Raw genomic sequence first — 27,829 nt, 5'->3', positions numbered from 1 at the left:
TGCTAGGGACATCCACATTTGTACTGATAATGTACTTCAGTGTACCTACCCTTATTTTTATGCTAGGGTAGGACACAATATGTTTGTATATATTCACCATTTTATGTTTATGATGGACTTCAGTCACAATGTGTTTGTATTTATTTTGAAATAATTGTATTGATGAATTGGATTTCAGTGTACCTACCCTTGTTTTTAATGCTAGGTAGGACACATGGGTGTATATATATTTTGGAATTTTGTATTTTGTTAAGTAAATCCAATTTTCCTTATTTTACATGCATCTTTGTAATTTTCTTTAATTACCATTTAAGTACTTTAAGTTTACTAACATTTTATTATTTTACTGTTAAAATAAGTTATTTAAGTGCTTATTTGTATGCTGTAATTGATTTACTTATATTATATCCATCATTTTTAATTGTTTTTCATTGTTCCTTTTTTTCCCATCTTGTCTGTTTCTCTGGTACTCTTTCATAGGCCGACACGAGCTGAGCCCAGAAAAGGGATTTTGACGAAGGAAAAATCTATTTCTGGGTGATTGGCTCGTGTCGCCCTATGAAACCCCCCCTTTTTTTTTTTTTATAGTTTGTTTTCCCCCCCCTTGCAGGACAAGATGTATTTAACTATTTTATTTAAGGATGTCCGCTAGGGGCGCTGCTGTCCGTGGCGTCCTCTAGTAGTAGTAGTAGAGGCTGCATCGCCCGTTGGTATCAGCTCTCTCTTGGGGGGATTCTGACAGGAAGTTCTAATTGGTGTTTGGCTCGTGGTAGTGTTCCACACTCGCCCCTTTATCATACCGACACTTCTTTTTAAGAGTGAGCGAGTCAGTTTTACTGACATTTTCTTAATTTTGTTTTTCTCTGGTAATTTTAGGCTAATTTTACCTAGAAAGAATGATATTAAGGATACTTTCATAGGGCGACACGAGCCAATCACCCAGAAATAGATTTTTCCTTCGTCAAAATCCCTTATTTAAGAAAAAGTGTCGTAACCTCGGAACGTCGTAAGCCGGAACCGTCGTAACCCGGGGACCGCCCAGGCAGTCCCCGGGTTACGACGGGTTCGGCTTACGACGTTCCGGGGTTAAGGCGATTTACAATTATATTCATCAGAAATTATTTCTGGGAATACAGCACATGTTCCAGGGTTACAATGCCTACAACGCTCATCTGGCACAAGAAATATGATACCAAAAATGCAAAATAATCAATATTTGAAGGTATTATTGATAAAAAATGCAATAAGAATGCAGTTTACGTAGTTTTTAATGCACCCAAAGCATTAAAAGTAAGGTTTTTTTAGGATTTTCGACGATGTTCCGGCTTACGACGATTTTCGGGTTACGACACGTCTCAAGAACAGAACCCCGTCGTAACGTAGGGACTGCCTGTATAGTATCAACTTTACTTATATGTCAGTTACATATAAGAAAATGCAGCAAACTCAGAGTAAAAATACTTACAAATACCAGTTGCTCCTTCATTGGAAGTATCATCCTTCATGTAATCTGGTCTTGTTGAGACAAGTTCAAACAAAGGCGTCTTTTCACTATCAATAAGCTCTTGACGCATGCGATTACACAAATCATCATACTCTTTCTCTGTACCACAGTAAAAGCACTGAAAAAAGCAGAATTCTGTTAGATAATAATGCTCTTTTAATATTACAGTATACGTATCAGTGTTACCATCACAAGAACGATCATACAAAAAAGTTCAGTAAGGTTTCTCAAGATTTTTATAAGGAAACCATACTGAGCCCTGTAACATTCAAAGACAGAAAAAACTTCTATTTGTATGCCTAGGAAATTAACATGTAGCATATAAAAAAAATTGTTAAGTGGCCAACAAGCAGGAATAAAGCAGTTTCTCATAATCCTGAAGTAAACTTTTACCTACATGAATAGTATTACCCATGGAAGGTTAGCCTAACTGATGCAACCCTAGTCCACAATTAATCTATCAAATGACTACTTTTGCTTTTCACTTGGCCATCTAAAAATATGCTCCCTTGCTAGTAAGACATCAATGTTCCTGTTCCTTAATATTTTCCTTAATATTTGAAGATTTAAATTCAATGATCCACTCTCCATCTCAAGTTATTTTATCCTTTTATGCATGCTTTCATCATTAATTATTTTTATTAGTTATTATGATGTATTAAAGTATGAATAGTTATATATGATGCATTAAGGTATGAAGCTTTGTAGACATATTATCTGCATATCTGTGGATTTTTTCCACTATACTCCAATCCAAACCTTCTCCATCTCCAATTGCTTTTTCACATAACTCTTCCAAATTTATATCAGTCATTCATATATGAATTCTTTTTCATTATATATTATATCTTTTATACTGAATGTGATAAGCATGAAGATAAACAGTTAAAAGCTATCACAACATTTTAACATGTCCATTTCTGAGAAAATATAACATGACAATGGAACTGTGTGATATGGAAACTGCTGGGTCAAGGTCTAATATCATTTAGAGGTAACCACCAACTAGGGTAGCAATTTAGGACTTGGTTTGTCCATCCACAGTGGTATGTGTTTGTGTAAAAATGCTAAGTTTATAATTTGCATGAACCAACCTGCTTTACTAAAACAACCTCTAAGTTCTATTAACATAACTTTTTTATGGCAAATTGACAAAATCAACTGTACACATCACAGATATGTAGAACAGAACAATGTTTCCATCATGAAGGAATATTAATGATTTCATCTTTGATGAGAAAGTAAAACTGAAATCCTGAATTCAATTATATTACTTATTAGACTTTATGTATTCCCAACATTTTGCAAATAAGAACAATAGGTGGTTGGCTGCTGTTGCAGTGATGCATTAACAGCTTAATGAAATTTAACTACTTTACTTTAAAAGCAAGACTTGCTGTGAAGAAAATGAGACTCATTTTCCAAAAGCAAATCTATTACAACAGATTTTCACCTAAAGTGCAAAGACTTTTAAATCATGTAACACTCTAGAACAAGTTAGTTAAATCCTAATTTCACTTCACATTATTCTATATATGTATACTATTACATACCAGTGCCAAAGAGGGGTCCAATTGTTCTAAAGGCATCCGTTGAGCAAAAGAGCAATGATACGACTTGTCTAATTCCACTTCTGCCTCTGTAGTTTTCTTATCCACACTCCCTGAATCCTGTGTTGTATGTGGATCTAAATACACTATTTCATCCCCTGAAAACACAAGCTTTTCTAGTGAAACCAAATAGTACATATGCTTCTCCATGCAGAAACTCCAACCCTCAACAGAAGAAAAAAGGGATTTTGACGTAGGAAAAATCTATTTCTGGGCGAGGAAGCCGTGTCGCCCAGTGAAATGTGTCCTCTTTAGCACTATTTCTAGTAAAATATTGCTATGATACCAGAGAACTGATAAATTGGACATGTCAGAAGTCTCTGACTCGCTCACCTAAATAAAAGGTGTCGGTATAGAACTGGGGCGAGTGTTAAACACTACCACAGCAACCCCTCCAATTAGCCTTTTCCTCATCAAAAGACCCTGAAAACGGGGAGCCGACCTATAGGTCACACCCAGCTACCCTGTTGAAGGGGACTGCGGCGTCATACTTATCGATAGCAAAGAAGCTTGGTGCACAGCAAGGGGGGGGAAAAAGGAAAAAAGGGGGGGATTTCACTGGGTGACACGGCTTCCTCGCCCAGAAATAGATTTTTCCTACGTCAAAATCCCTTTTCTGGGCTCAGCCGTGTCGCTCCGTGAAATTGTACCAGAGAAACACCAAGCTATACTATCCTGAAAGGAAAAATCATATTAATGAAATCAAAGGAAATAATAAAATAGTTTAGAATTGGAAAAAAATACAATTTATTTACAAAATATACTATATAGCCAAAACATGTGGCAACATTTGCAATAAGTCACATACATAATAAAATAATTATACACGATTATACACTTATTCTAATAGCTAAGGCATTTGCTGAGGTAGGTAAAATGTTAATGAGGCTGGCATAATTGAAAAGATTCATATGACACAAGGACGGTACTATAATGATGTAGCAGTAGGAGACACTGGCCTTCCTGCAGCTATTGCATGATATTTAAGATCCTCTAAAGACTTAAGGTAGTGCTTTTTGAAAACCAAGGGTGACTTCCAACCAGTATACTTCTTCAGATCATCAAAGTCCATATATTTGAAGAAGTTAACAGAAGTTGCTATTGCCCGAATGTCATGCACCTTGGGGAATGACCCTGGGCTGGCTTTCTTGATAAAATATAAAATCTGCTGCCTAATGCCTTTTAGAGATAATGTACCACCATCTTTTCTAATGAAAAGGGGGCCTTCGGAATAGGTAGACGTCCTAGATAAATAGTCCTTAAGAGTTTTAACAGGACATAACGATGGATCCTGCGGAAGCGGGACAATCTTCCATGGAGACCACCTCATCAAGGGGTCTTCATTCTTAGCTAGAAATTGCTTATTTGGCAAAAGCAACACGTCCCCCGAGGAAAGGAACTCAATATGCGCTTCATCTCTAGATAAAGATGACAGCTCTGATATTCTGGCACCTGAAGCTAGACTCAATAAGAACAGAGTTTTACGCAAAATGGTTTGGTAATCACATTTGAAGTTGTCTGTTTCCGAGGCTAACCTAAGAACATCATTAATAAGAAACCATGACACTGACGACGGTCTGTGAATGGGCCGTAGACGTGCACATGCCCTTGGGATAGAGGTGAAATAAGACTCGGTTAGATTGATACCAAACCCAAGAAGAAAAATCTTTTTCAGAGCTGACTTAGTGGTTGTTATTGTTGCAGCTGCCAAGCCTTGTTCAAACAAAGACCTGAAGAAGGTTATGGCCACGTTCAATGTCATTACTTTGATATTTGATTCTCTGAGGAACGAAGACAATTTCTTAACTGCTGAGTCATACTGGCGAAGCGTAGACTCTCTCTTGTCTGACTCCAAGAACAACATGTTCTGTGGATCAATGTCGCCTACTCTCTTACCTGCAAACTTCATGAAACAAATCCATAAAGTTAGGGTTTTGTGAAGACCTGAGGAATCGAACACAGTCCTCGTTTGAACTTGTTGCGATAGTCTCAAGTCCGGGAGAGGGTGAGGGCGAAGACCTAGTTCCAGGAGAAGGGGAAAACCAGTTGCTCTTGGGCCAGTGAGGGGCTATGAGAGCCACCTGACCTTCGAAGGATCTCACTTGTGCAGCACCTTCAGGAGAAGGTTCACTGGAGGGAATAAATAGATCTTCGTCCACTGGTTCCAATCTATGCTCAGGGCGTCCGTAGCGTATGCCAGAGGGTCCAGATTGGGGGCTACGTAACAAGGCAGCTTGTGGTTTGCCTCTGTGGCAAACAGATCTACTTCTAGACCTGGTACTCTTTGGCAAACCCTCTCGAAGGATTCTCGGTCCAGTGACCATTCTGATTCCAGAGGGACCGACCGAGACAGGGCGTCTGCCACTACATTGTGGACTCCTGCCAGGTGAGTAGCCGACAGATGCCAGGTGTTCTTGGCTGCTAGGGAAAAGATTGCTATCATCACGTGGTTCACATGACTTGACTTTGAACCACCTCTGTTTATACAGTGTACTACTACTGCACTGTCGAGGACCAACCTGATTGAGTCTTCTTTGGAGGACGGAGCTTTTTTAAAGTCAGAAACACTGCCATAGCTTCCAGAATGTTGATGTGAAGTGTTTGGAAGTGAGGTGACCAAGTTCCCTGAACCTTCTCGTGCTGTGAATAACCTCCCCAACCTGTCAGCGTGCGTCCGTATGCACCACTAGGGACGGGGGAGGAAACTGCAACGGTAACTCCTTGGCTAGGTTGGCGGCCTTTGTCCATGGGCGCAGGCGTTTTCTGAGAATCAGAGGTATCCGGGCGAACTTGTCCCGACACTTGGCATTTGCCTTCGAACGCCAAACTCGATTGATGTCCTTGAGCTTGGCTTTCAACAGAACGTCCGTGACTGAGGCAAACTGGAGCGAGCCTAGGATCCTCTCCTGATTCCTTCTCGAAGTCTCTTTGCACTTTAAGAATTGTCTTGTTGCCTTGGCAATCTCCTTTCTCTTTCCTGCTGGAATGGAAAGAGTGTGAGAATCCAAGTCCCAATGAATCCCTAGCCACTGGAACTTGGACTCCGGAGTCAACCGGGACTTGGTCCTGTTGATCTTGAACCCTAAATATTCCAGGAAAGACATGACCTTGTCCGTGGCTTTCATACATTTGCCTTTGTCCATCTCCCAGATTAGCCAATCGTCTAGGTACGCCACCACCAATATACCCTGGGACCTTAGCTCCTGCACCACTGCCTCTGCCAGTTTCGTGAAAACCCTTGGTGCTATATTTAGCCCGAAGGGCATTACTTTGAAGGAGTAGGCTTCTTTCCCTAGTTTGAAGCCGAGGAATGGTCGGAAGTGCCGAGCTATCGGGACATGATAGTAGGCGTCTGTAAGATCTATAGAGGTGGTGACGGCCCCACGGGGAAGTAAGGTCCGCACCTGAGAGATGGTCAGCATTTTGAACTTGTCGCAACGAATGTACAAGTTTAGACGGGACAAGTCTAAGATCACCCTTCTTTTGTCGGTCCCTTTCTTTGGGACGCTGAATAGACGACCCTGAAATTTCAAGTTCTTCGTCCTGGAGATTGCTCCCTTCTGGAGAAGGTCCTTGGAGTAATCCATCAATTCCTGCGTTGGTTCCTGATAGAAGGTGATGGGTGGAGGAGGACCTTTGATCCAACTCCAGCCTAGGCCTCTGGATACTATGCTTTTTGCCCAACTGCTGAACCCCCAACGATGACGAAAGAGGTACAGCCTGCCTCCTACCTGAGAAACTTCATTGAGATGATGAAGGCCGGGATCCTCTGCCTGACCTTGCACCTCTAGCTCGCCCTTGGGCTCTGGCTCCTCCGCGCTGGCGAAAGGATCCTCTAGCCCTGCCACCCCTAGCAACTCTGGTAAAGGGGTGAAATGCCCGACTCTCATAGACCGGGTTAAAAGCGGGCGACACTGAATACTGTGAGGAGACCTGTTGGTTAGACGGCGGCGAAAGGAAGACAAATTGATGCTGTTGCTGAGGCTGAGCCTTAGAAGTCGAAGGCTGGGATACCTGTTGATTGGAACAGCTTGTAGCACAGGATGCTGTTGCGGGACTTGGAAAGGTTGGAACTTCCTTTGCCTCTTCCTAGCCCTAAAACTGGAGGAAGAAGACTCTGATTTCCTTTTGAAAGGGATTCCCCAACGGAACCTGATGCTTTGGTTAAGACGTGATGCCTCGCTCTGAACCTCGGTTACTGCTGAAGCTGGGAAGAGATCTGCACCCCAGATTGAGGAAGCTAGAAGCTTGTTGGGTTCGTGCCTGATCGTAGCCTCAGATAGAACATGCTTCCTGCAATTTCTCCTAGCAATCGCAAAGTCGTACAAGTCACATTGCATGCTTAAAAGTAACGACTTCGCAATGACCTTAAACAGCAGCTCCTGAGCGTAACTCCCGAGCCGCCGTCTCTGTCATCACTAGGGAGTTAAGAGACCTTGCGAGACGTGTCTTAGCGTCAAATTCGGCTTGGATCAATGCGTCTGACAGCCTAGGAAGGCGTTCACTAAACAAGGTGATTGCACAATCTGGCTTCAGCTTGCCTACCGAGAACGTAGCTGGCAAATCCTCCCACAAATCCTCCCTACCTGGGAGTAGTAAAGATTTGGGATCTGTCTCCCTAAGCTGGGGCATGGGCTCTTCCCGAGTCACTGCCTGGAGTGTAAGTTCTGCTACCTTTGATGTAAAAGGTAAGGGGTTCCCAACATCAGTTGTAAACATGGTGAAAGGACTTTTAAAAGCTGTTACTCTAGTATTTGAGCAGTCCCACTCTTCTAGGCTCCGTATCCATGTTTGCTGAGCCTGATCTCTAGAAAGGATAACAGTCTCCTGGGGGACCTTATCCTCTCTAACCAGAGCTGCCTCCGTAAGCCTAACATAGCCTATAAATGGAGGCTGTAAACCTTCGGGGAAAAACTCGAAATCCTCGAGCCTACGTGTGCCGCAACCTTCTATAGTCAACATCCCATTGACAAACGGAGCGAAGTTAGCCACCCTCCAGGGATTACCGGGGTGGAAAGGAGGGAGCGTGGACCCGTCAGGCATGCTCTGAGCTTGCATCAAGCTACTAGAAGGGGCCGAAACTGTCGACTCCTGTCTGAGACCTGCAATCAGGGAGTCCTGAGCACCTAACCTGCTAAACACTTCTTCAAACCTTGCTGCAACTGAGCTGAGTAAGCTACCAAGGCTACTGACCTGATTTAGAATATTTGTGTTGAACTGGTCTTGGTCAACGGAAGGAGAATCATCCTGTCCCTCTTGCGGTACCTTATGAGGTATCCGGTCCCTAGAAGTTAATGGAATGGGACTGGTAGGGCAATAGGAAGAATTCCCTCCTTGAGACCTTGGGATTGAAGGTTTGGAAGGCGACTTTATTTTAGTTTTAATGTGTGTATGAACCTCTGGTGACTGCCCAGGCCTTGGCATTGTCTCTGATCTGCCTTTAAGCAAGGTTTTACCCGCAGGTTTTTTCTTTAGTTTAGGAATCACAGAAAAGGAGTGCAACCTGGGAGGGGGCAAACCTCCTGTGAAACCCATGAAGGAATTGGAAGTGAGGAGAGAGGAAGAATCAGAGTCACTCAAGGAAAGATCCCGGTGACTAACTAAGCTAGCCTCATTAACACTGTTACCTGTACCCGTGCCTAGTGTAACGGGCAAATCCTCAACCACTTCAAGTGAGACTTCCTCTAGTCCAAGGTCCGGCAATTCCGCCTCTTGCTGTTCAATAACTGAGTCTTGGATTCATTTGATAATCGGTGCCGCTACTTTTGGATCGACGTATCCGGCAGATTTTCCGGCTGGGAAGAGCAAAGTCGCCATATCTCGGGACAGAATATACGGCTTAGCCTTCCCTACGTTCCGTCCAACCCTCCAACCCAGATCTTGAGGGCGGAGAGTGCAGCATCCTTAATAGACTGCTCAGCCTGTAATGCAAGGAATGTGTCAATAGCAAGTAAATTCCTTGAACATTATTCTATAATTACTGATTAATCAATGTAATTTAATTTAAAGAAATTTTAATTGATCATTTATTTTATCTCATTTCAATATTTGTTTTTTTTTTTTTTTTACAATAAACATAGAACCAGCAGTGCGGTAACTTACCGAAGAGGTAGCCTGATGTACCAAGTCGTAGCAGGCAAAACAGTTTTCATGATGCCAGACCACGGAATCAGGAAGCAGCACTGCACAGGGGGCGTGGCCCCGACAAACTGCTGCTCTGCAAGATCCCGCACGGATCTTGCAGAGCAGCACTACAGCCGGCAACCAGACACTGAGAGGCCTGTAAGTGCAATAATATATAAGAACAATTGCACACACTTAATAGGATAATGGAATATATTTATTTATTTTTTTTTTTTTTTTTTTTTTTTTTTTTTTTTTTGTGCCGGGGCATTCCGGGCTATAAAGAAAAGAAAGGGTATATATATTCATATGTTAACGTCCCGGGAACTGTGTAAGGAAAAAAACCACCCGGAGTTGTATACCCGGAGCTGTATGACCCGGAGAGGGGGGTACACGAAATAACCCGGGACGGCCACATGAACTCCCAAGTTCCGTGGCAAAAAGAAAATAAAAATAAAAATAAAAATAAAGATAAAAATAATGATAATAATAAAAACTAAAATAACAAATATACTATCTCCGCCTACGGAAGAGTAACTTCCGTAAACATAACCCTCAATGACTCCGGGAGAGGCCGGAATCTAAACCCGCCTTATGCGGAGAGGGAATGTTTTAGGCGGGTGGATGTAAGCTCCGGGAGTGAAAGAAACAGAGCGCAACAATCCACGGAAGCCGAGGCTGAAACGCAGTGCGACTAACAACTCCGGAGGCGGTCGGCTAAGAAGCGACACTCCCCAGCCCAAGGTCCTGGGAGACCCACTACACCTCCCCCTCCGCTGGTGGGACCGGCCGTCAGCAACAAACAACGAGAGCGGCACCCAACTACGGGGAGTCCCACGAGAGGGGGAGGGAGGGAGGGCTGAAGGGGGGACGATCACGTGACCAGCGAATCCCCGCGAATAAAGAATCACGAGGAAACGCAGGCAAAGCCTATGAAGGCTAGCTGCCGACCGAACACCCAAATATACATAGACAAAATAAAATCAATTACTTAAAGCTAAGGGAAAAACATGCTTTAACAGGGGTAATGAAAATAAGGGGCGAAAAATATAAAACGCAATGGAGGCCACTCAATGAGAGTGGGCGCAACAAGGAAAAATTACTTGCTTACCGACAAAACGAAAACAAACGGTAAGCTGACGAAAAGAAAAAGGGGGAATTCTTGAATGGAAAATACCAAACTAAAATAAAAGGGGGGAGGGGGGAACAGTAGATAAACATCAAAGCACGAAACAAAGAAACGTGCACGAATGCCGACCCCCTTGAAAAACAGGAAATCATGAAAATAATAAACGTAGATCAAACAAGATCGACAAAGCAACTGCCACCCAAGACATAATAAAATATATACTGAAAATATATACTGAAATATTATAAGTTACGAGTATATAAATATAAATATATAGGTACTGAAAGAAGCCCGCTCGAAATTGGTACAAAACAAGGGAACGACGTAATGGCGGCTCGCTACCGCTCGCTACGGGAGGAGACGCCTAACAAAATCCTAAATAAAGGCAAAACGAAAGGCAAAATCACTCCCTAAATACAGAAAAAGGGCGAACCAGTACTTAACTTGGGTGAAGAGGCAGATTGACGATCCATAACGAAAAAGAATAAAGAAACCAATAAAAAGAACAGATAGCTATAAACAAGCGTGCAACGCTGGGAGGCTATCGATAAGAATGACGCCGCAGTCCCCTTCAACAGGGTAGCTGGGTGTGACCTATAGGTCGGCTCCCCATTTTCAGGGTCTTTTGATGAGGAAAAGGCTAATTGGAGGGGTTGCTGTGGTAGTGTTTAACACTCGCCCCAGTTCTATACCGACACCTTTTATTTAGGTGAGCGAGTCAGAGACTTCTGACATGTCCAATTTAGCAGTTCTCTGGTATCATAGCAATATTTTACTAGAAATAGTGCTAAAGAGGACACATTTCACGGAGCGACACGGCTGAGCCCAGAAATGACCTTTTTATAATAGAATAAAATTTTATTTATATGTAATGTGTTATCATTTATAATCATAGTACAAGCTTTGCCTTTACTTCTTTCATTGACGGGTGACACAGAATGAAAGAATACATAGTTTAGGCTTGGAATATGTAAGCGGTTGCCTAATTTTGTTTCTCGTAGGCACATAATACTAAGATCATTAATTGTGTAGTTTAGTTTTCTGCAAGAATATAATACTAGGAACATGTAATATAAAGGCAGTTCTCTGTTACCGACAGGGGTTCCATTCCTGGGCACCTGAGACAAACCGAAAATCATCGCTACCAGAAATTCAAAAGTCTACGGACCCCACAATCCATCTTACGGTGCCCTAGACTTGTTAACGATGCCTTAGACAGTGTCACAGCCAGATATTTTGCCCTAATATGTAATCACTCTTTAATGAAAATGTGGAATTTCATTTGCCTAATCATTTACTATGGTCTGCATAATAGTTCTACAAATTTTTAATGTCAGATTCAATTACCTTATTGGTAAATCTTGGCCTAGAATGAGAAAGAGAAAAAAAACTCATCTTTTTCAGACTGCTAATGTTTCCTCAATCTCTTTTTTTATCATATCTTCTAGTTAAGTTCAAAAAGCAAAAGAGAATGATAAAAGAATTGTTAGTAATGTTATAATCATTTCTTAAATGCTACAGCCAAAAACAACTGATTTTACATAAAACAACCAAACTAAATCTGATAATAACAATGTTTTGTTTGCATTTCAGCCATTATATGATAGTAAAAAATTACCGCAGTTATGTTACAAATGATGTTAAGTAGAACAGGACTTAAATATTTTTGCATTATAACTTTATTTGCTTAGAAGAAAATACTGGCAAGGAAATACGTAGAGTACTGCTAAAATTAAGCTGCAGTTGTAGCTGAATCTGAGAAAAAAAAATGTTCACACTGCTAATGACTATATGAAAGAACACATTTTGCTGTTATTTTCATGCTGATAAAAGATAAATATGTTAATATTGTGTTATTATGAAGTAGGATGAAAATAGCAAATGAAATCTGTTACTTTTTACACAAAAAACATGCTCTCAACACCATCTATTAATTAAAAATATAACTTAATCTAGTTCACAAAAAAACCTACTTAAGTCATATTTCAACTTGAAAAATGCTTCATATAACAAAAAATAACCTTGTCCCATAAAATTAGAGTTTTTAGAGATTAATTTATGATAAATACAAGCAAGAAGATCGCTCTGAATTTAATTAAATACAGCAAAATAATCTTAACTCCAGTCTCAGCTGATTTTTCCAAATCAAAACACTGATCTCTATGTATGTATTTTATAATACTATAGTGATATGAGACTACATACACTATTATTGAATAGTACAGTGAGGTACAGCATAACTTTAAAAGACCAAAGAAAAAGATGCAAATTTGTTATGTTTGTATTTCATGAAGGTCTCTCCGTGCTTAGGCCTAGCCACCGATAACCAGAAAACGCACTATCTACTAACGAAAAAAATAACTAAATGTAGTTCACAACAAGACATATTTAGGTCATATTTCAACTTAAAAACACTTCATATAATGAAAAATAACCTTGTCCCATATAAACAAGAGTTTCTAGAGATTAATTTACATTACACAGAAGCAAACAAATTGCTCTGAATTGAGTTGAATATGGCGAAATAATCTTGCCTCCACCCTCAGCTGATCTTTCTAAACCAACACAAGATTGGTTTGGATAAGAAAAATGTAATATTTTATATTTATTGGTCAATGACATAGTGGCAGCTGTCTGTGATACTATGGAAGTAAGAAGTGGGATGTGAGAACCTACAGCAAAAACATAATCAAATATGAAATAAATCTAAACAAAATCAACCAAAGGGAAAAAGGTAAATCTACTACTTGTTTAACTAGTTAGTGCTAACAATAGCATACCATAGCACTTATCAAAATCTAAAATAATTGCAAAAAAGCAAACCACAGCTTGAAGCACAACAGGATCACTTTCTTCTCCCTTAGAATAAAATAAAGGGTCACACATCCCCATATAAGTCTATGGTTGTAATTCCATTGTGAAAAAATAGAAATAAGTCTTGATACAACAAATAATACTAAAACAATTCTATCACTAATAAGGCATGAAACATGAAGTGAAAATAAATACTATGTAGCAATTTTAACCTTGAATGGACACTCATTGCTAGGAATGTGCACAAGAGAATACAGCTCTTTCCAGGCTTAGATCTTGGAATCCTCCCAAAAATCCACATTATGACTGGGTATTTGAAGGCCCAGAATAAGAGATTTGGTGTAAAACAAAAACTTTATGTATAATGATGGGAACTATAGCATCCGGAAATATTAAGTGTTCAAAGGATAAACTTAAACTTTTAGTGAAAAAGTGATATCTGTATCCCCTGAAAAATATGATCAAATAATGCACTCGTGTATTTTTATGAAGAGGACAATCATGAGAAGTTATACTGTCCTATTCACTTACTTTCACGGAAATTACTAACAGTCACTTACCCATAAAACCAACAAAGTATGAAGCATGATTTGGCTTTCCACCTATAAGGCCTAAAGACTGAGGCATCTTGAAACATTTCTGCAAAAAAGTAAATGAAAAGTTTATGAAAATTAATGCAACACTATATTCAACTGTACATATGATTTAAAATACCTAAAAATTACTCTTAATTATTCAACTTAGTTACTTGCAAAGCATGGAATGGTGTTTGTACAACATTAAACAAATCTAATACTGCTAAATGTTACTTTTTAATCCAATATTGCAATAGTTCCACAAATCCACACTTTCCTAATTTTTTATCAATAACTATGAGTTTATATACCTATCCATAATCATACTTTACTCAAGACCACTTGAAAAAGCACAAGCCACAAGAATTGTGCTAGAGAAGGACTATAAAGCATTAAAAGCTGCCCTCTCACCTTTCAAATGCAGTGTCAATCAGAAAAAAAACAGCCTTTAAAAATGTAAACTTGCCTGAGAATATGCAGTTAATAAAACTGTAAATTTATTGGCCCTGTAGACACATGACTTGGACAAGTGTAAGAAAATGACAATAAAACAGTATTATCAAATTGAATTAAACCTACACATTCTACAACAATCAGCGTTTTACTTCATTCAAAGGCATTGCTAGCCAATGACCACAGATTATTAGCAAATAATCAAATTGAATGAATGTCATAATTTAAAATGTTTATAAATTATGTAAATAAGTAGAATTACAAACCTTAATACCAGAATAATAGATGGGGTTCATCTCTGAGAGACCTAATCTTAGGGGTATAAACAAGAGTAGTGGCCGCCATGATCTTTCACCTTCAGTTTGACATGAACATTCTGTCATGTAAGAAAAAAAAATATAAAGCAACGTTAATCCTTGAATGACACGATTCTGCGATTGTTTCTTTCCCTTTGCTACCAAGCTTTAAGATTTTCTTTATGCATCCACCTTCCCTGGCTTGTAACCTTCAATCCTTACAAAAATGGGTATATCACACCTTCAGAATTTGGCTGCCCTCTTTTCCTTTATCATTTTTTGCTACCATTAGGCATAGGCTTGAAAAGTTTATTATGATACCTATTCCTGGTCTCTTCATCAACAATAGGCTTCTTAATCAACAATAAGCAAAAGAAAAAAAATGACAAACTGACAATATCAGTTTATATAATTAAAACAACATACAAATATCTCTGTATAATATATCATCAGTTTATAATTACCTAGCTATAAATTTCTCAAAAACCACACTTGTCTGTGACAAATATAAACACTCTATCCAAAAGTAAATCTTTTGGTTAGGGCAGGTAAATCCTCAAATACCTTACTCTACTTAGGACTCAACCTTTTCCAGTTACATAAAATTTTTGTTGCTGTTATACAAGGATTCTGGCAGTAAGTTGCCAGCCATCTTGTAAATTGTCACAAGGCTTTATAATTAAATGAAGGTTGAAATATGGAGTACAGTTAAAGTGATATAAGATGGACAGCAAGGAAAGATAAAAAGTAAAATGCAGGTAGCAATGCCACGGAGAATGAAAGATGCTGCAATAACTGCAGTGAAGTGCCCAACCTGTAGCAATTACGGTGTTTTAAAGGGACTAGGAATTAAAGTTGTGTCACTCAAACTATGATGCATTTATTCTTTCTTCCAACCTAGGATTAGTAGAGGGGTGGCTAGAGGTGGGCAGTCAATGTTAAGACCTCATGTTTGTTAAGCTATGAAAAATACAACTGATTAAAAATTGTCAAATACTACTTGTTCTAAGCAGAACAAATCTTTGGTCTTAACAATAGGATAGACTCATACTTGGAGGGAGTAAGAGAATCCTGAACCAACTGGAGGTTCACCACACCCAGCCACACTTCCCAGATACGAGAGTTTTAAAGAAGGGGGTCTAAGCCTGCGAGAGATTAGATATATAGGTATATAAAACTCAGTCTGCAGGGAGTCAACACAATGAGACATGTCCAGATTCACTGCATCCATGGAAGATAACAAGAACTTCATCTGTTCAAGCAAAAAACTATGCCAGCCATAAGCAAAGGGTTTGTCACCACTCCTCACTCCCCTTGCTGGAGAGATGAGTACATGCTACTGAGAAGCAGATTTGTATGTTGTATGGAACATAAAAATAAAATAAGTGTAAGTGCTATAACAGTAAGGCTGCCACACTCACTTCATCAAGCCAGTCCAGTGTATGATACGTCTAATCTTCAACCTGTCCATAGGAATGAAGGGAAAAAGGAAAAGAAAAAGATCAGTTATCTCACTCATTCTCTCTTCCACACCATCTTAGGCATGATGTGAACTGTCTTGCCAGGGACACTGGATGAGCTACACAAATTGTTGGGCAGCCACCAACAGACCCAAGGAAAGTGTCCAAGGACCTGTGGGCAATGTCCTTCAGTAGCCAGCATTCAAAATCCTATGAACAGACAAGTTCTTCTTAAAGGCCAGCAAGAAACTTATTCCTCTGTCATGTACTCTTGCATGCACAGTATTTTTGACAGAACTTGAAGGTGAGGAGTATGCTTATCTAATCACCTCACAAAGCCAAAAAGAAATGGTATTCTTAGACACCTCTTTCTTGGCTCGGCCTATGCTAACAAAATGTCTGCGACACATAGGCCTTAGGTGATGAGTCTTTTATAAATAGCTCTGATGGGAGAATGCAGTTGTGATGAGTCTTTTTCAAATAGCTCTGATGGGAGAAAGCAGTTAAGTCTTGAGGATCATCGTCAACAAACTACCTCAGGGAAGGAATGGAGAATGAGGCAAATCTGTCATCATGAACAAAGGGATTCTGAGTCTTAGCCACAAATTCTGAGACAAACTCGAAGGCTATGTACCCCCACCCCTGGTGTACTTTACATCATAATCTAGGCCATGGAGCTCTCCAACTCTGAGGAGGCCAAGGCCAGGAGGAAAACTGTTTTCAAAGTCAGTTCCCTGTCTGACGACAGATGTAGTGGTTCAAATAGAGCCCGAGTGAGACTACTCAGAACCAGAGTAAGGTCCCACGTAGAAGGTTTGAGTACTACCCTACGTGACCAAGACTGTTCAAATCTCTTGAACAACATTGAGATCTCCCAGAATGAAGTGATGTCCACACCCTTCAGATGAAGAACTAATCCCAAGCCCTGAAGTCTTTGATAGCATTAGACAGAGATGCTGAACTGAAGTTTCGAGTGGAGAGAAACCCCATTAACAACACCAATCACAGTAGATGGCCCACTTACTCTGGTGCACAGCTGACAAAGATCTCCTGAGGTAGCCAGACAATTGAGTTGCTGCTCTACGAGAAAAGCCTCTCAATCGCAAGAGATACTTGGCAGTCTCCAGCCATGAAGAGATAGGGACCCTACTAATTGGCGGTACCTCTCCACATGAAGCTGACAGAGATGGTTGTGCCACCGGGGAATTTCTCTTGGAACCACTGACAGAAGAGACAGAAGGTCTGGGAACCACTCTGCTTGGGGCCAGTTGCTACCACGGTCATTCTGAGATTCCTGGAACCCATCAATCTCTGTTCAGGACATGACAAATCAGGCAGAACGGAAGGAAGGTGTACACTTCTTAATCATCCCAAGAATGCTGAAGGGCATCCTCTACCACAGCAAATGGATCCGGGACCACCGAACAATAGCCCTTTGTTGAAGTGCAGTGTAAGGAGGTCTAACATGGGTCTTCCCATAGGAGAAACAGCCTGTCTGCTTTGTCCCGATGTAGACACCACTCCATACCTCGAACTTGACTCCAACGATTTAGCTTGCCTGCAACCACATTCCTCTTGCCTTGAATTTACCTGGCCATGAGCTCCACTGAGTTGTTCATTGCCCACTGGTGTAACTCGACTGACAACAAGTGAGTTGGCAAGACACCACCCACCCCGTTTGTTCACATAAGCTACCACCGTGGAGTTGTACATTAGACTGGCTAAGTGCCCCACCACCCTTTCCCAAAACTCCTGAAGGGCCAAGAAAGCTGCCTTCAACTCCAACATATTGATGTGTGGAGTTGTTTGTCCTGTGCACTCCACAGGCCCCCGATGCCAGGAGCTCTTCGAGATGTGTACTCCATGCCCCCCGATGCCAGGAGCTCTTCGAGATGTGTACTCCATGCCCCCCGATGCCAGGAGCTCTTCAAGATGTGTACTCCATGCCCCCCGATGCCAGGAGCTCTTTGAGATGTGTACTCCATGCCCCCCGATGCCAGCAGCTCTTTGAGATGTGTACTCCATGCCCCCCGATGCCAGGAGCTCTTCGAAATGTGCACTCCATGGCCACCGATGCCAGTAGCTCTTTGAGCGTGGATGAAGAAGTCCCACTGTCAGGTACTGGTTGTCCAACCACCACCACAGTGTGGTCACTTCTTACCTCTGCTGACAGAGGGACCTGGAGCTGAGGGGAATCTCTTACCAGGGACGGAGACCAAAACTCCTTCAGTCTCCACTGCAGAGAAAAAATATGAAGACATTCATGAGGGACCAGCTTTTCGAGAGAAGACGAGACCCAGAAAAAATTGCCACTGGAGAGCTGGTTGCTTCCCCCTCAAAAGCAAAGAGTGAGTAACAGGCCTAATTTCTGTAACCTCTTGTCTGACAGAAAGACTCTCGACAATGCTGTATCTATCACCATTCCCAGGTTAGGATCCTCTGCCTGGGAAGTCGATTGGACTCTTCCAGATTTACCATGATGCCTAAGCTCTGACAAAACTAGAGAAGATCCTGTCTTGCCTGACGTACAGGTTGCACAATGCCCCTTGGATCCTCATTTATGATAAATAACATAGTTTTGGTTTATTAATACCCAAAAAGGAATATGAAATTCATAATAATCATGATTTTTTTAACATTGTCTTTCTAAAAAGAAAGTACACGTTCGAGTTTCACCTCTGACATTCTCTTGCTTTTACGTCTTGTTTATCTGTGTTTTGGTAAGAATTTCATCATGCCAAAGAGGAAAAGACAAGGAAAACATCTCACTAACATACAGAAGAAGAAAATTTGCTGTACTAAGTCGAGTTAGTGAAGGAGAGAGAGTTGTGTAGGAAGGAGTGCCCCGTCTTGCCTGACCCAGTGCCCCAGGAATTTTCACTTATGATTAAATTATGATAAATAACATAGTTTTGGTTTATTAATACCCAAAAAAGAAATATAAAATTCACAATAATCATTATCTATTAAAATTTTGAAAAATACAAAGGAAAACTTTGAATGCCCGTATCTCAAAACTATACTTACTGACCTTCAAATTGTATCTCCCATAGTTTTGAAGCTACAGCACTGAAATTGGGTATATAACTTTGAATGACATTATAGAACAATCAAGTGAAGCCCTTTCTCAAATTTTTTTTTTCTAAACTTTTTTTCCTGATTTATAGGGTTTATTTTTTTACCATATAGGATTTATTTTTTTACTTTAATGAAAAAATTCATATCTAGTAAAAAAATTACTTTTGGAAAAAAATTCTTCATTTGATTGGAGGTCTACATCAGGTCTATATATAGTAGTAATCTCAGGTCTTAACATTAAATATCAAGGGAGGAGATAAAATTAAAAAAATGGTTATTTTCAGGATAAATCGCCCTGGCGTCACAAAACTGAAGGTCAGAGGTGAAAGTCATATGCGGTTTGGAATGTCCCAAGTCACCTTATTAAGTGGTATGAATGTCAAATGTCCTGTCCTTAAAAAATGGCATTTTGCCAGCTGGCCCCCTTAATGTAATTTAGGATATTTTGGAAACAATGCTGTAGTTACATGTGAGTGGGATTGCCTACACCTGGGCAGCAGTCAGTCAGTTGTTGTGGAGGTAGGGTGTTGTGCCCCAGGGCTCCGTGGTTGAGTTTGTGGCGAGGGACTTTTCCTGCTTTCCCTTTATTTTCCTCGTTGGTTGGCGAGTTGGATCTTGAAGGTCATCCATTACGCAGTCTGAGGGAGCTTGCATGGTGAGTTTAACTACAGACTTTGAACCGGGAAATCTGCTCCCAGAGGCTGAAGCGGAGCAATTTCCTAGACAAAGAGTGGATTGGAATCTGGTAGTAAGCATCCTTCAAGTCTATTGACAGCATGAAGTCATTCTCTCTTACAGCTGCTAAGACTGTCCAGGGTGTCTCCATCCTGAACCTTGTCTTCTTGATAAAGAGGTTCAACTTGGAAAAGTCTATCACTGGCCTCCAATCACCTGTGGCCTTTGGAGCCAGGAAGACTCAACTGTTGATCCCCGGGGAAGGACAATCTACCTTCTCCACTGCGCCTTTGTCTAGCATCTTTGCCACTTTTGACTAGATAGCTAGGTGCTTTGGCGAGCCTCGGGCATATGTCAAGTGCAGGAGAGGATGACTGGAGCGAGGAGGGAAGTCGAATGGAAGTAGATACCCTACCCGAAGGACATCTATTCCAACTTCTCCACTCTGTGCAGTTGCCATTTGGCTCAATGGCCTGCCAGGCATCCCCCCCATCTATGACAAAGGGGAGGGAGAGGCACCCCCTCTATCAATGACCTGACTTGACCTGACCTGCCCCTGCCCCTAGCCCTCCTCTCTGGTTTGGAAGAGCAACATTGAAAAGGATGCTGCTGCAGTTGCTTCTTTGTAGTAGATGCTGGATGAGTCTCTTGAGGAAATTGAAGGCTTTGCAGACCTCCTTGAAGGCAACTGCCTATTCTGTCTTGGAGGAGGATAACGAGAATGAGCCTTCAATTTAGTGACTGCCTACTGGACAAGTCGATCATTGGTATCAGCATGCCATCTGTCTATTGCAGCCTCCAACTGACTTCTAGGAAAGAGGAGCTGGGGCTCTAGGTCTTCATTCTGAATAGACAACACGGAATCAGAATCCATAAACTGAGTCACTTTAGAAAGGGCTGCATCCCTTCTAATAAGGAGCAAGTTAGCCCACAAATTAGCATTTAGATGTCCCATTTACGAGACTGCCTTCACACCAGGCTGAAGCATTCTGATGAAAGAAGGAGAGCTGACCAAACCTCCTGCAGAATGGGACAACGTTATCCTAGTTACAGCTGAAGACCACAAGTCCAGCAATGAGACAGTCTGGCAGAAGAGGCAGTAGATTCCAAGGTAGAAGCCTCTTGAAAAGATAAGGAAGGGCCATCAGCCCTAACCTGATCCAGAGTCAAGCGAGGCTTCAGACAAATTACATCTTAATTAACCTGCCTTCTCATCAGCAGAACCAAACTAGCCGAGTATTACTTCTTATGTTGAACGAAAGGAGGGGGAAGATGCTTGAAATCACAATTTTTTAAAGTAAATTGTATTTTTCCTAACTATACAAACCTGAGGTTCTTTACATTAGGAATTACTTCCAGTGTAGGCTGGAATACGGCCATTAAATTCTTAAACAAGGTGGTTAGGAAGTAACCAACATCTGGTAGGGCAGGTGGGCCCACATCATAAGGTGAGCAATAATGCAAAGGACCTCAGGTTTGTATAGTTAGGAAAAATACAATTCACTTTCAAAAATTGTGATTTGTTCCTACACGATATACAAACCTTCAGTCCTTTACATGAGGAAGACTCACTGATGGTGGGAGGAATGTGAGCCTCTAGAACTGACAGGAGTTCTGCACACCTGGGCTATTCATCCTGGTCATAAGAACGAGGAGGAGTGCCCTGCCTCTGACAACTTGATCAGAGTATAAGAGCTGCATATCAAGATTCAGACTTCTGGGCCTTTTCAAAATGAGCGAGGAATCGTAACTCATCTGAAAAAGGGCTGGGAGGAATATTAAAGGCATTAATGCAAAGTTCTGGGAAGGGTTTGCATTACTGCCAGTCTCCTTCCTCCCCTTGCTAGAAAGATATACTAAATATGGTCATAATGAAACGGCATCTATCTTCTGGGTCGACATATTCTTTGGAGTGATGAAATGTACCCAGCCACTGGCACTGCTCACTCTCAGAGAGCTAACAGTCGACGTATCCAACTGCAGAGAAGTCTCTCACAGTCTTGTAAGTCTCAGAAGAAGACGTGTTATTAGACACTTCTGCATTGGAAGTCTGCAGAGGATAAAGGTAGCGACACTCTATGAAGGGTGTCGATCCTTCATGGGTACAGCAACACACCAATAGGACAAAGTAATGCCTGATCTAGATCAACCAATACTAAGTCCAAAATGCAGGAGATCATGAAGGATTCGGACTTGCCAACAGATGTCGAATGATTGCGCTGCCATACATCCGAGACGTAATCACGACATGACACCCGCCTTTTAAAGGGTGATGCTGAGAACAACCATGCAAATTTCAACTAAGAAGAAACAATACTACTTAGTGAATGACTAAGGTGAATGTGGACCTACGTCTTCACAGTTGAATGAAGAGAAGTAAACTCTCACGATTCTGATCATAGAAAAAGTCCCGTTGATGACACCAACCACTGAAGATGGCTCTAATCCCTGGTGTTTTGTAAAGGAATAAAAAAGTTATTCCATAATTTCATTGCTGCTCGGCGAGAAAGTCGGAGCTTGCAATGAAGGAAGAGTCTTTCAGTAATGAAAACAAAGGGATTGTACTGCCTGAAGAACCGCTTCTTGTGGGTTGGATCAGGGAGGAATTTTCTATTTATTCTGGAAGCAGAACTGGTCGGGCGGGAACAAGCAAAATCTTCCATTATTCATTTTCCATTCGGGGTGAACAAAGTATAATTGAACACCTTATGAATTAGAATGTGCATTAGAAGACAAAACTCAAAATGGTCTGAGAAAATCATTCTGTGTCATTGCAGCAGCTGATGGAGCAGGTGCGATGGAACAGAAGACTAGGCTACAAACTTCTGTTATACCATGGGGTAAACAGAGATATGATAAAGAGTTTAATGAGATACATCTCTGTCTGAAAAATTATTGCAACAGCAAAAGTGGAGCAAGAGATATGGGCCTTATGTGAGAATTCAGAGTCAACCGGGATTGCCGGGCAGAGAGATTAAAATTGGTAGTTAATCCTTGATAGAGGAGAAACAATACTAAGACAAACAGAATCTCGGAGAGAGAGCAGTACTACTCTGCCACTCGCTCAACTCCTTTTACCAAGTTGCCTGGTAGTGTATTCAATGATGGAATGCATTCGGCTAGAACCATCGAGCACAAAAGAGGTACACTTGAGCACCTGGATTTTAACCAAAATGGGAGGGAAAGAAACTCTCTTGTTCAGTGATAATGCAAATGGTGTGGTGTTGTTGGGAAACAATACCACTAGTTATCTCAAAATCAAAAATATAAACTTTGGGAGGCTCAAAAGGCTGTCCTGAGTTCCAGGATAATTAAGAGAAGGTACTATTAATCTCGGCCACATACCAGAAGAATCAACTTACACATATGCGCCTACTCAGATGATGCAACTGATAACAGAAGCATGTCGTGAGAAGAATATACTACAGTGGTACCTCGACATACGAAAGGCTCAACTTACAAAAAATTCGAGTTACGAAAGCAAACACGAAGATTTTTTTTGGCTCTACATACGAAATAGTTCAGGTTACGAAAAGTTGTTGCTGTAAAGTCCCAAGATACGCCCAGACCACCAAGAACAATTTTAAAACTCGCTCGCCACCAACTGAATAGACTCGCCACCATCCTCCCGCTCTCCCATTGGTTCCTGATGCTAGTCACTGCCGTAAGATCCTGCTCTCCTATTGGTCAGCATCTACCTCATGAGCTCTATGTATTCTATTGGTAAAAGGATGCTTAAATTGAAAAACTTATTCGTGCAATACATTTAATAAATAAAAAACATTGGGTAAAGAAAGAATAAAGAATAGAAATGAATGGTTATTATACTGTTTGGTAGTTTCAGTAGTTGAAGAGAGAGAATGAAAATTTATGATTACTTACTGTGTGCTAGGTAAAAGTGGTTGCTTGGCGATCATTCAGTACTCATAAGTGCTGAACGTAAACAAAAGGTTGGAAGGTTTTATTTTTGTTTGTTTGTGTATTATAGTTAATGATTAATTAATAATTATTTGAAATGAGTACATACTGATTATTTATACATTTTATTGGCATATTCTAAGCTTTTAGCTTCTTAGGTTTAGATGTCAGAATCATAGACTAGGCTACAGTAGCAACTGCTAACATAGTCTAAAGTCCTAATATATGCAGTAAAAAGGGGTTGAACATTACATGCAGTTGAATATTACAGTATTTTGCCTTATTGGAGTCATATTTCTTCCATCGCATCGGCGTCGTAACCCTAGAACATGTGTTGTAAGCCTGGAAGTATAATTTACTGGGGTGTTTTTATAGGGCTTGGAACAAATTAGGCAATTTACATGTAAAATGCAGTTCAAGATACGAAAATCTTAGGTTACGAAGGCCGCCTCGAAACAGATTAATTTTGTACGTTGAGGTACCACTGTAGTTTATTCATAGGTTCCTGTAAATAGCGCTCCATCCTAATTCTTCTTCATTTGAGAGACAAGAATAAGGACTGGAAGCAGACCTCCTTCATTCTTTAATGATGAGAGCGAAGGTGAAGTTGTCCGAAGGGAGACTTCTACAGTGATAACAGGAGGCCGAAGACAACTAGCTCAAGCCAAACTGGTTGTGCCCAAAACAGTAGCACTGGAGAGGCATTCAAACTTTTCAGTGCTATCCATTCTGAACAGATTGACGTACGTTTAGTAAGATCCTGAGATTGAACCAAAAACACAGTCTCTTGGATTCAAACTTTGAGGAGTAGACTCCATATAATTTCCTCTCATTTCCTTGTTCATTCCGGTGTAACCAGAAGGTAGAAGAAAAAAGAGAAGAGGAATCAATGTTCTTGCCCGCTCTTCTTTGAACTTGCGATGTTCTCACTGTTAAATGAAGCATTAAATTCCTACAACCATTTCGTTCGCAGATCACAGACGACCAAAACTTTCTGAGAGTGGTAGAAATTTCCAAGAATTTAAGCGCTTGGCAAGACCCCCGAATTTCGTCACACGATCATCAGGGAGGAGTCCCTCCTGGACTCCTCTAGATATTGAGAAGGAACAGGCATATAAACTAGTCCTAAATGCCAGCATTTAAGACTGGAATGCAAATACAATTCAACAGAATAGTATGCAATCAAGGCTCCCAGAGCGCAGAACCCATATGGGACTGCAACTGAAATCTGTACAAAGGACAGAAAGCGCCAGGGAGAACAGTCTCTCCAGATGTTCAAATCTTAAGAATCCAAACACCAGATGATGAGAGGTCTCTCCGTCATTGACAGGAGCTCCTTCCTCCACGACGTGGAAGTACATTCAGTGGGACCCTAAGATCCTTCCATGAATGTAGTCCCCCGACGCTGAATCCTAGAGAGAGCACTTTGCAAGATCCCTTCTATTCACCTCACCCATCCCAGTATAGCCATAGGAAATAGAGGGAATAGGTGAAGAAGACTGGACGCTCTCACTTGTCTTGCTAGCAGAACTAGCAGAAGCGGGTCGCGGGCAGCCATCAACCTGCGATGATGGCTGCTACAAATGGAACTAATCTTAGGGCAGAACCTCAAGGACTAACAGCAGAAGTGCGAACCAAAGCTTGCGCTTCTATGGCTCCAGACACACCACACACCAGACCCGGAACTCAGCCTGTTATGGTGCCATAAATCGCCGATTTTATGGCACTAGATGAGCGCCATAAAACCGGATCACCAATAACCGAGTCCACCTATAACTTGGGACTACCTGTACATAGATAATCATTCAAAATAACAAAATAAAAATCCCACTGGGAAAATCTTGATTAACCCTTAAACGCCGACTGGACGTATTTTACGTCGACATTTTTTGTCTCTCGGGTGCCGACTGGACGTATTTTACGTCGACATACAAAAGTTTTTTTAAAAATTCGCGGAAAAATACTTTTAGGCCTACCAGCCGAAAACTCTTGAATCACGCGCCTTGGGGGATGCTGGGAGTTCACGGATCAAGGTGTTGTTTTGTTTACAATCATTACGCAGGCGCGCAAGCGCGAATTTCTTTCTTGCCGCACTAAAAAGTATCTGTGACACATCTCGGAAATTATTTCGTCACTTTGACATAATTTTTGTACCATTTTAAATTAGCCGTTACATGAAGTATTATATATGAAAATGTGCGCATTTTTATGAAAAATACAACAAAAAAATACTCATGATTGTAGCTTTTATCAGTTTTGAGATATTTTCATATAAATAACGATAAGTGCCAAAATTTCAACCTTCGGTCAACTTTGACTCTATCGAAATGGTCGAAAAACGCAATTTTAAGCTAAAACTCTAATATTTTAGTAATATTCAATCATTTAACTTAATTTTGCAACTAATTGGAAGTCTCTAGCACAATATTTCGATTTATGGTGAATTTATGAAAAAACTTTTTCCTTACGTCCGCGCGGTAACTCTTCCGAAAAAATCATACATGCGATTGTGGTAATGTTTGCACCATTTTAAATTAGCCGTTACATAAAGTTTTATATATGAAAATGTGCGCAATTTCATGCACAATACAACTAAAAACAACCCATGGTTGTAGCTTTTATCAATTTTGAAATATTTTCATATTAAAAATGATAAGTGACAAATTTTCAACCTTCGGTCAACTTTGACTCTACCGAAATGGTCGAAAAACGCAATTGTAAGCTAAACCGCTTATATTCTAGTAATATTCAAGCATTTACCTTCAGTTTGCAACAAATTGGAAGTCTCTAGCACACTATTTCGATTTATGGTGAATTTATGAAAAAAATAACATTTTCTTTACGTCCGCGCGGTAACTCTTCCGAAAAAATCATACGTGCGATTGTGGTAATGTTTGCACCATTTTAAATTAGCCGTTACATAAAGTTTTATATATGAAAATGTGCGCAATTTAATGTAGAATTCAATAAAAAATAATTGAAGGTTGTAGCTTTTCTCATTTTTGAAATATTTGCATATAAATCACGATAAATAGAAAAAAAACCACGTTCAGTCAACTTTGACTCTACCGAAATGGTCGAAAAAACGCAATTGTAAGCTAAAAAAACTCTTACAGTCTAGTAATATTCAGTCATTTATCTTCATCTTGAAACAAATTCGAAGTCTCTAGCACAATATTTAGATTTATGGTGAATTTTAAAAAAAATCTTTCCTTCTCTCAGCACGCGGATTCTCAGCCACAAATCTCCGAAATGCGTACGTTCCATTCTCGGAATATTTGCTCCATTTCATATTAGGCATTTCATAGAGTTTTATATATGAAAATGTGCGCAATTTCATGTAGAATAAAACGAAAAATATTTGAAGGTTGTAGCTTTTCTTATTTCCGAAATAATTGCATATAAAAAAATATATAAATAAAAAATTCGACATTCGGTCAACTTTACCTAGTCAGATATGGTCGAAAACTGCATTTGTAAGCTAATATTCTTACAGTATAGTAATATTCAATCATTTGTCTTCATTTTGAAAGAAATTGGAACTCTCTAGGACAATATTTAGATTTATGGTGAATTTTTGAAAAAAATATCTGTTTACGTCCGTGCGTTACGAATTCATGCATTATTTTGTGATAATATTTTCTCTGTGTTGCTTTTATCGTTTTACGATGTGTTATATACCAAAATGATAGCAATTTAGTGTATATTACAACGAAAAAAGAAGTAACTCGTTACCTTTAACCGTTTTGCGCACAGCGCGATTTGAATACAATTATATATGAAATTTCGTTTTTGCGCTATCATATATCGCATTATTTATATATGATAATGGTAATTTTTTTCATTTCTGATGGTTGCATACTAAACTTCAGCCAATGACAAAACTAAGCGCGCTGTGAATTTTTGAAAAAAATATTTTTTCCGCTTCGGCGCTCACTCTGAAACACCTCCGGCACACGGGAGACATTTTTTTTTTTACCGCTTCGGCGTTTAAGGGTTAACGGCTAGTCAGCCAGAGCTCCCAAACATACGTCTTCATCGGAGGATGACCGAAAGCAAAGTGGAGCGTTTCCATCCGTGCAGGCAGGCCTACCCGCCTACCAGACAGTAGTTACTGCCTAACCACCTTGTTTACGAATTTAACGGCCGTATTGCAGCCTACACTGAAAGTAATTCCTGATGAAAAGGACCGAG

At 40.4% G+C, this 27,829-nt stretch overlaps 1 protein-coding gene across 7 annotated transcripts in view; it reads right to left on the bottom strand.

Annotated features, from left to right (window-relative positions):
- Positions 1-27,829, bottom strand: part of LOC135210991 (cysteine protease ATG4B-like) — a 196,565-nt gene that overhangs the window by 15,978 nt on the left and 152,758 nt on the right. For all 7 annotated transcript variants that reach the window (XM_064243997.1, XM_064243994.1, XM_064243996.1 and 4 more), the window contains 4 exons: positions 14,475-14,584; positions 13,741-13,819; positions 3,058-3,212; positions 1,466-1,622 (listed from right to left, as the gene is read on the bottom strand). In XM_064243997.1, coding sequence (XP_064100067.1) covers positions 1,466-1,622; positions 3,058-3,212; positions 13,741-13,819; positions 14,475-14,584 — 501 coding nt within the window. The remainder of the gene's footprint in view (positions 1-1,465; positions 1,623-3,057; positions 3,213-13,740; positions 13,820-14,474; positions 14,585-27,829) is intronic.

This window comes from Macrobrachium nipponense, chromosome 4 (assembly GCF_015104395.2).
Source record: "Macrobrachium nipponense isolate FS-2020 chromosome 4, ASM1510439v2, whole genome shotgun sequence".
NCBI lineage: Eukaryota > Metazoa > Arthropoda > Malacostraca > Decapoda > Palaemonidae > Macrobrachium > Macrobrachium nipponense.
This window is presented reverse-complemented; position numbering and strand designations above follow the sequence as displayed.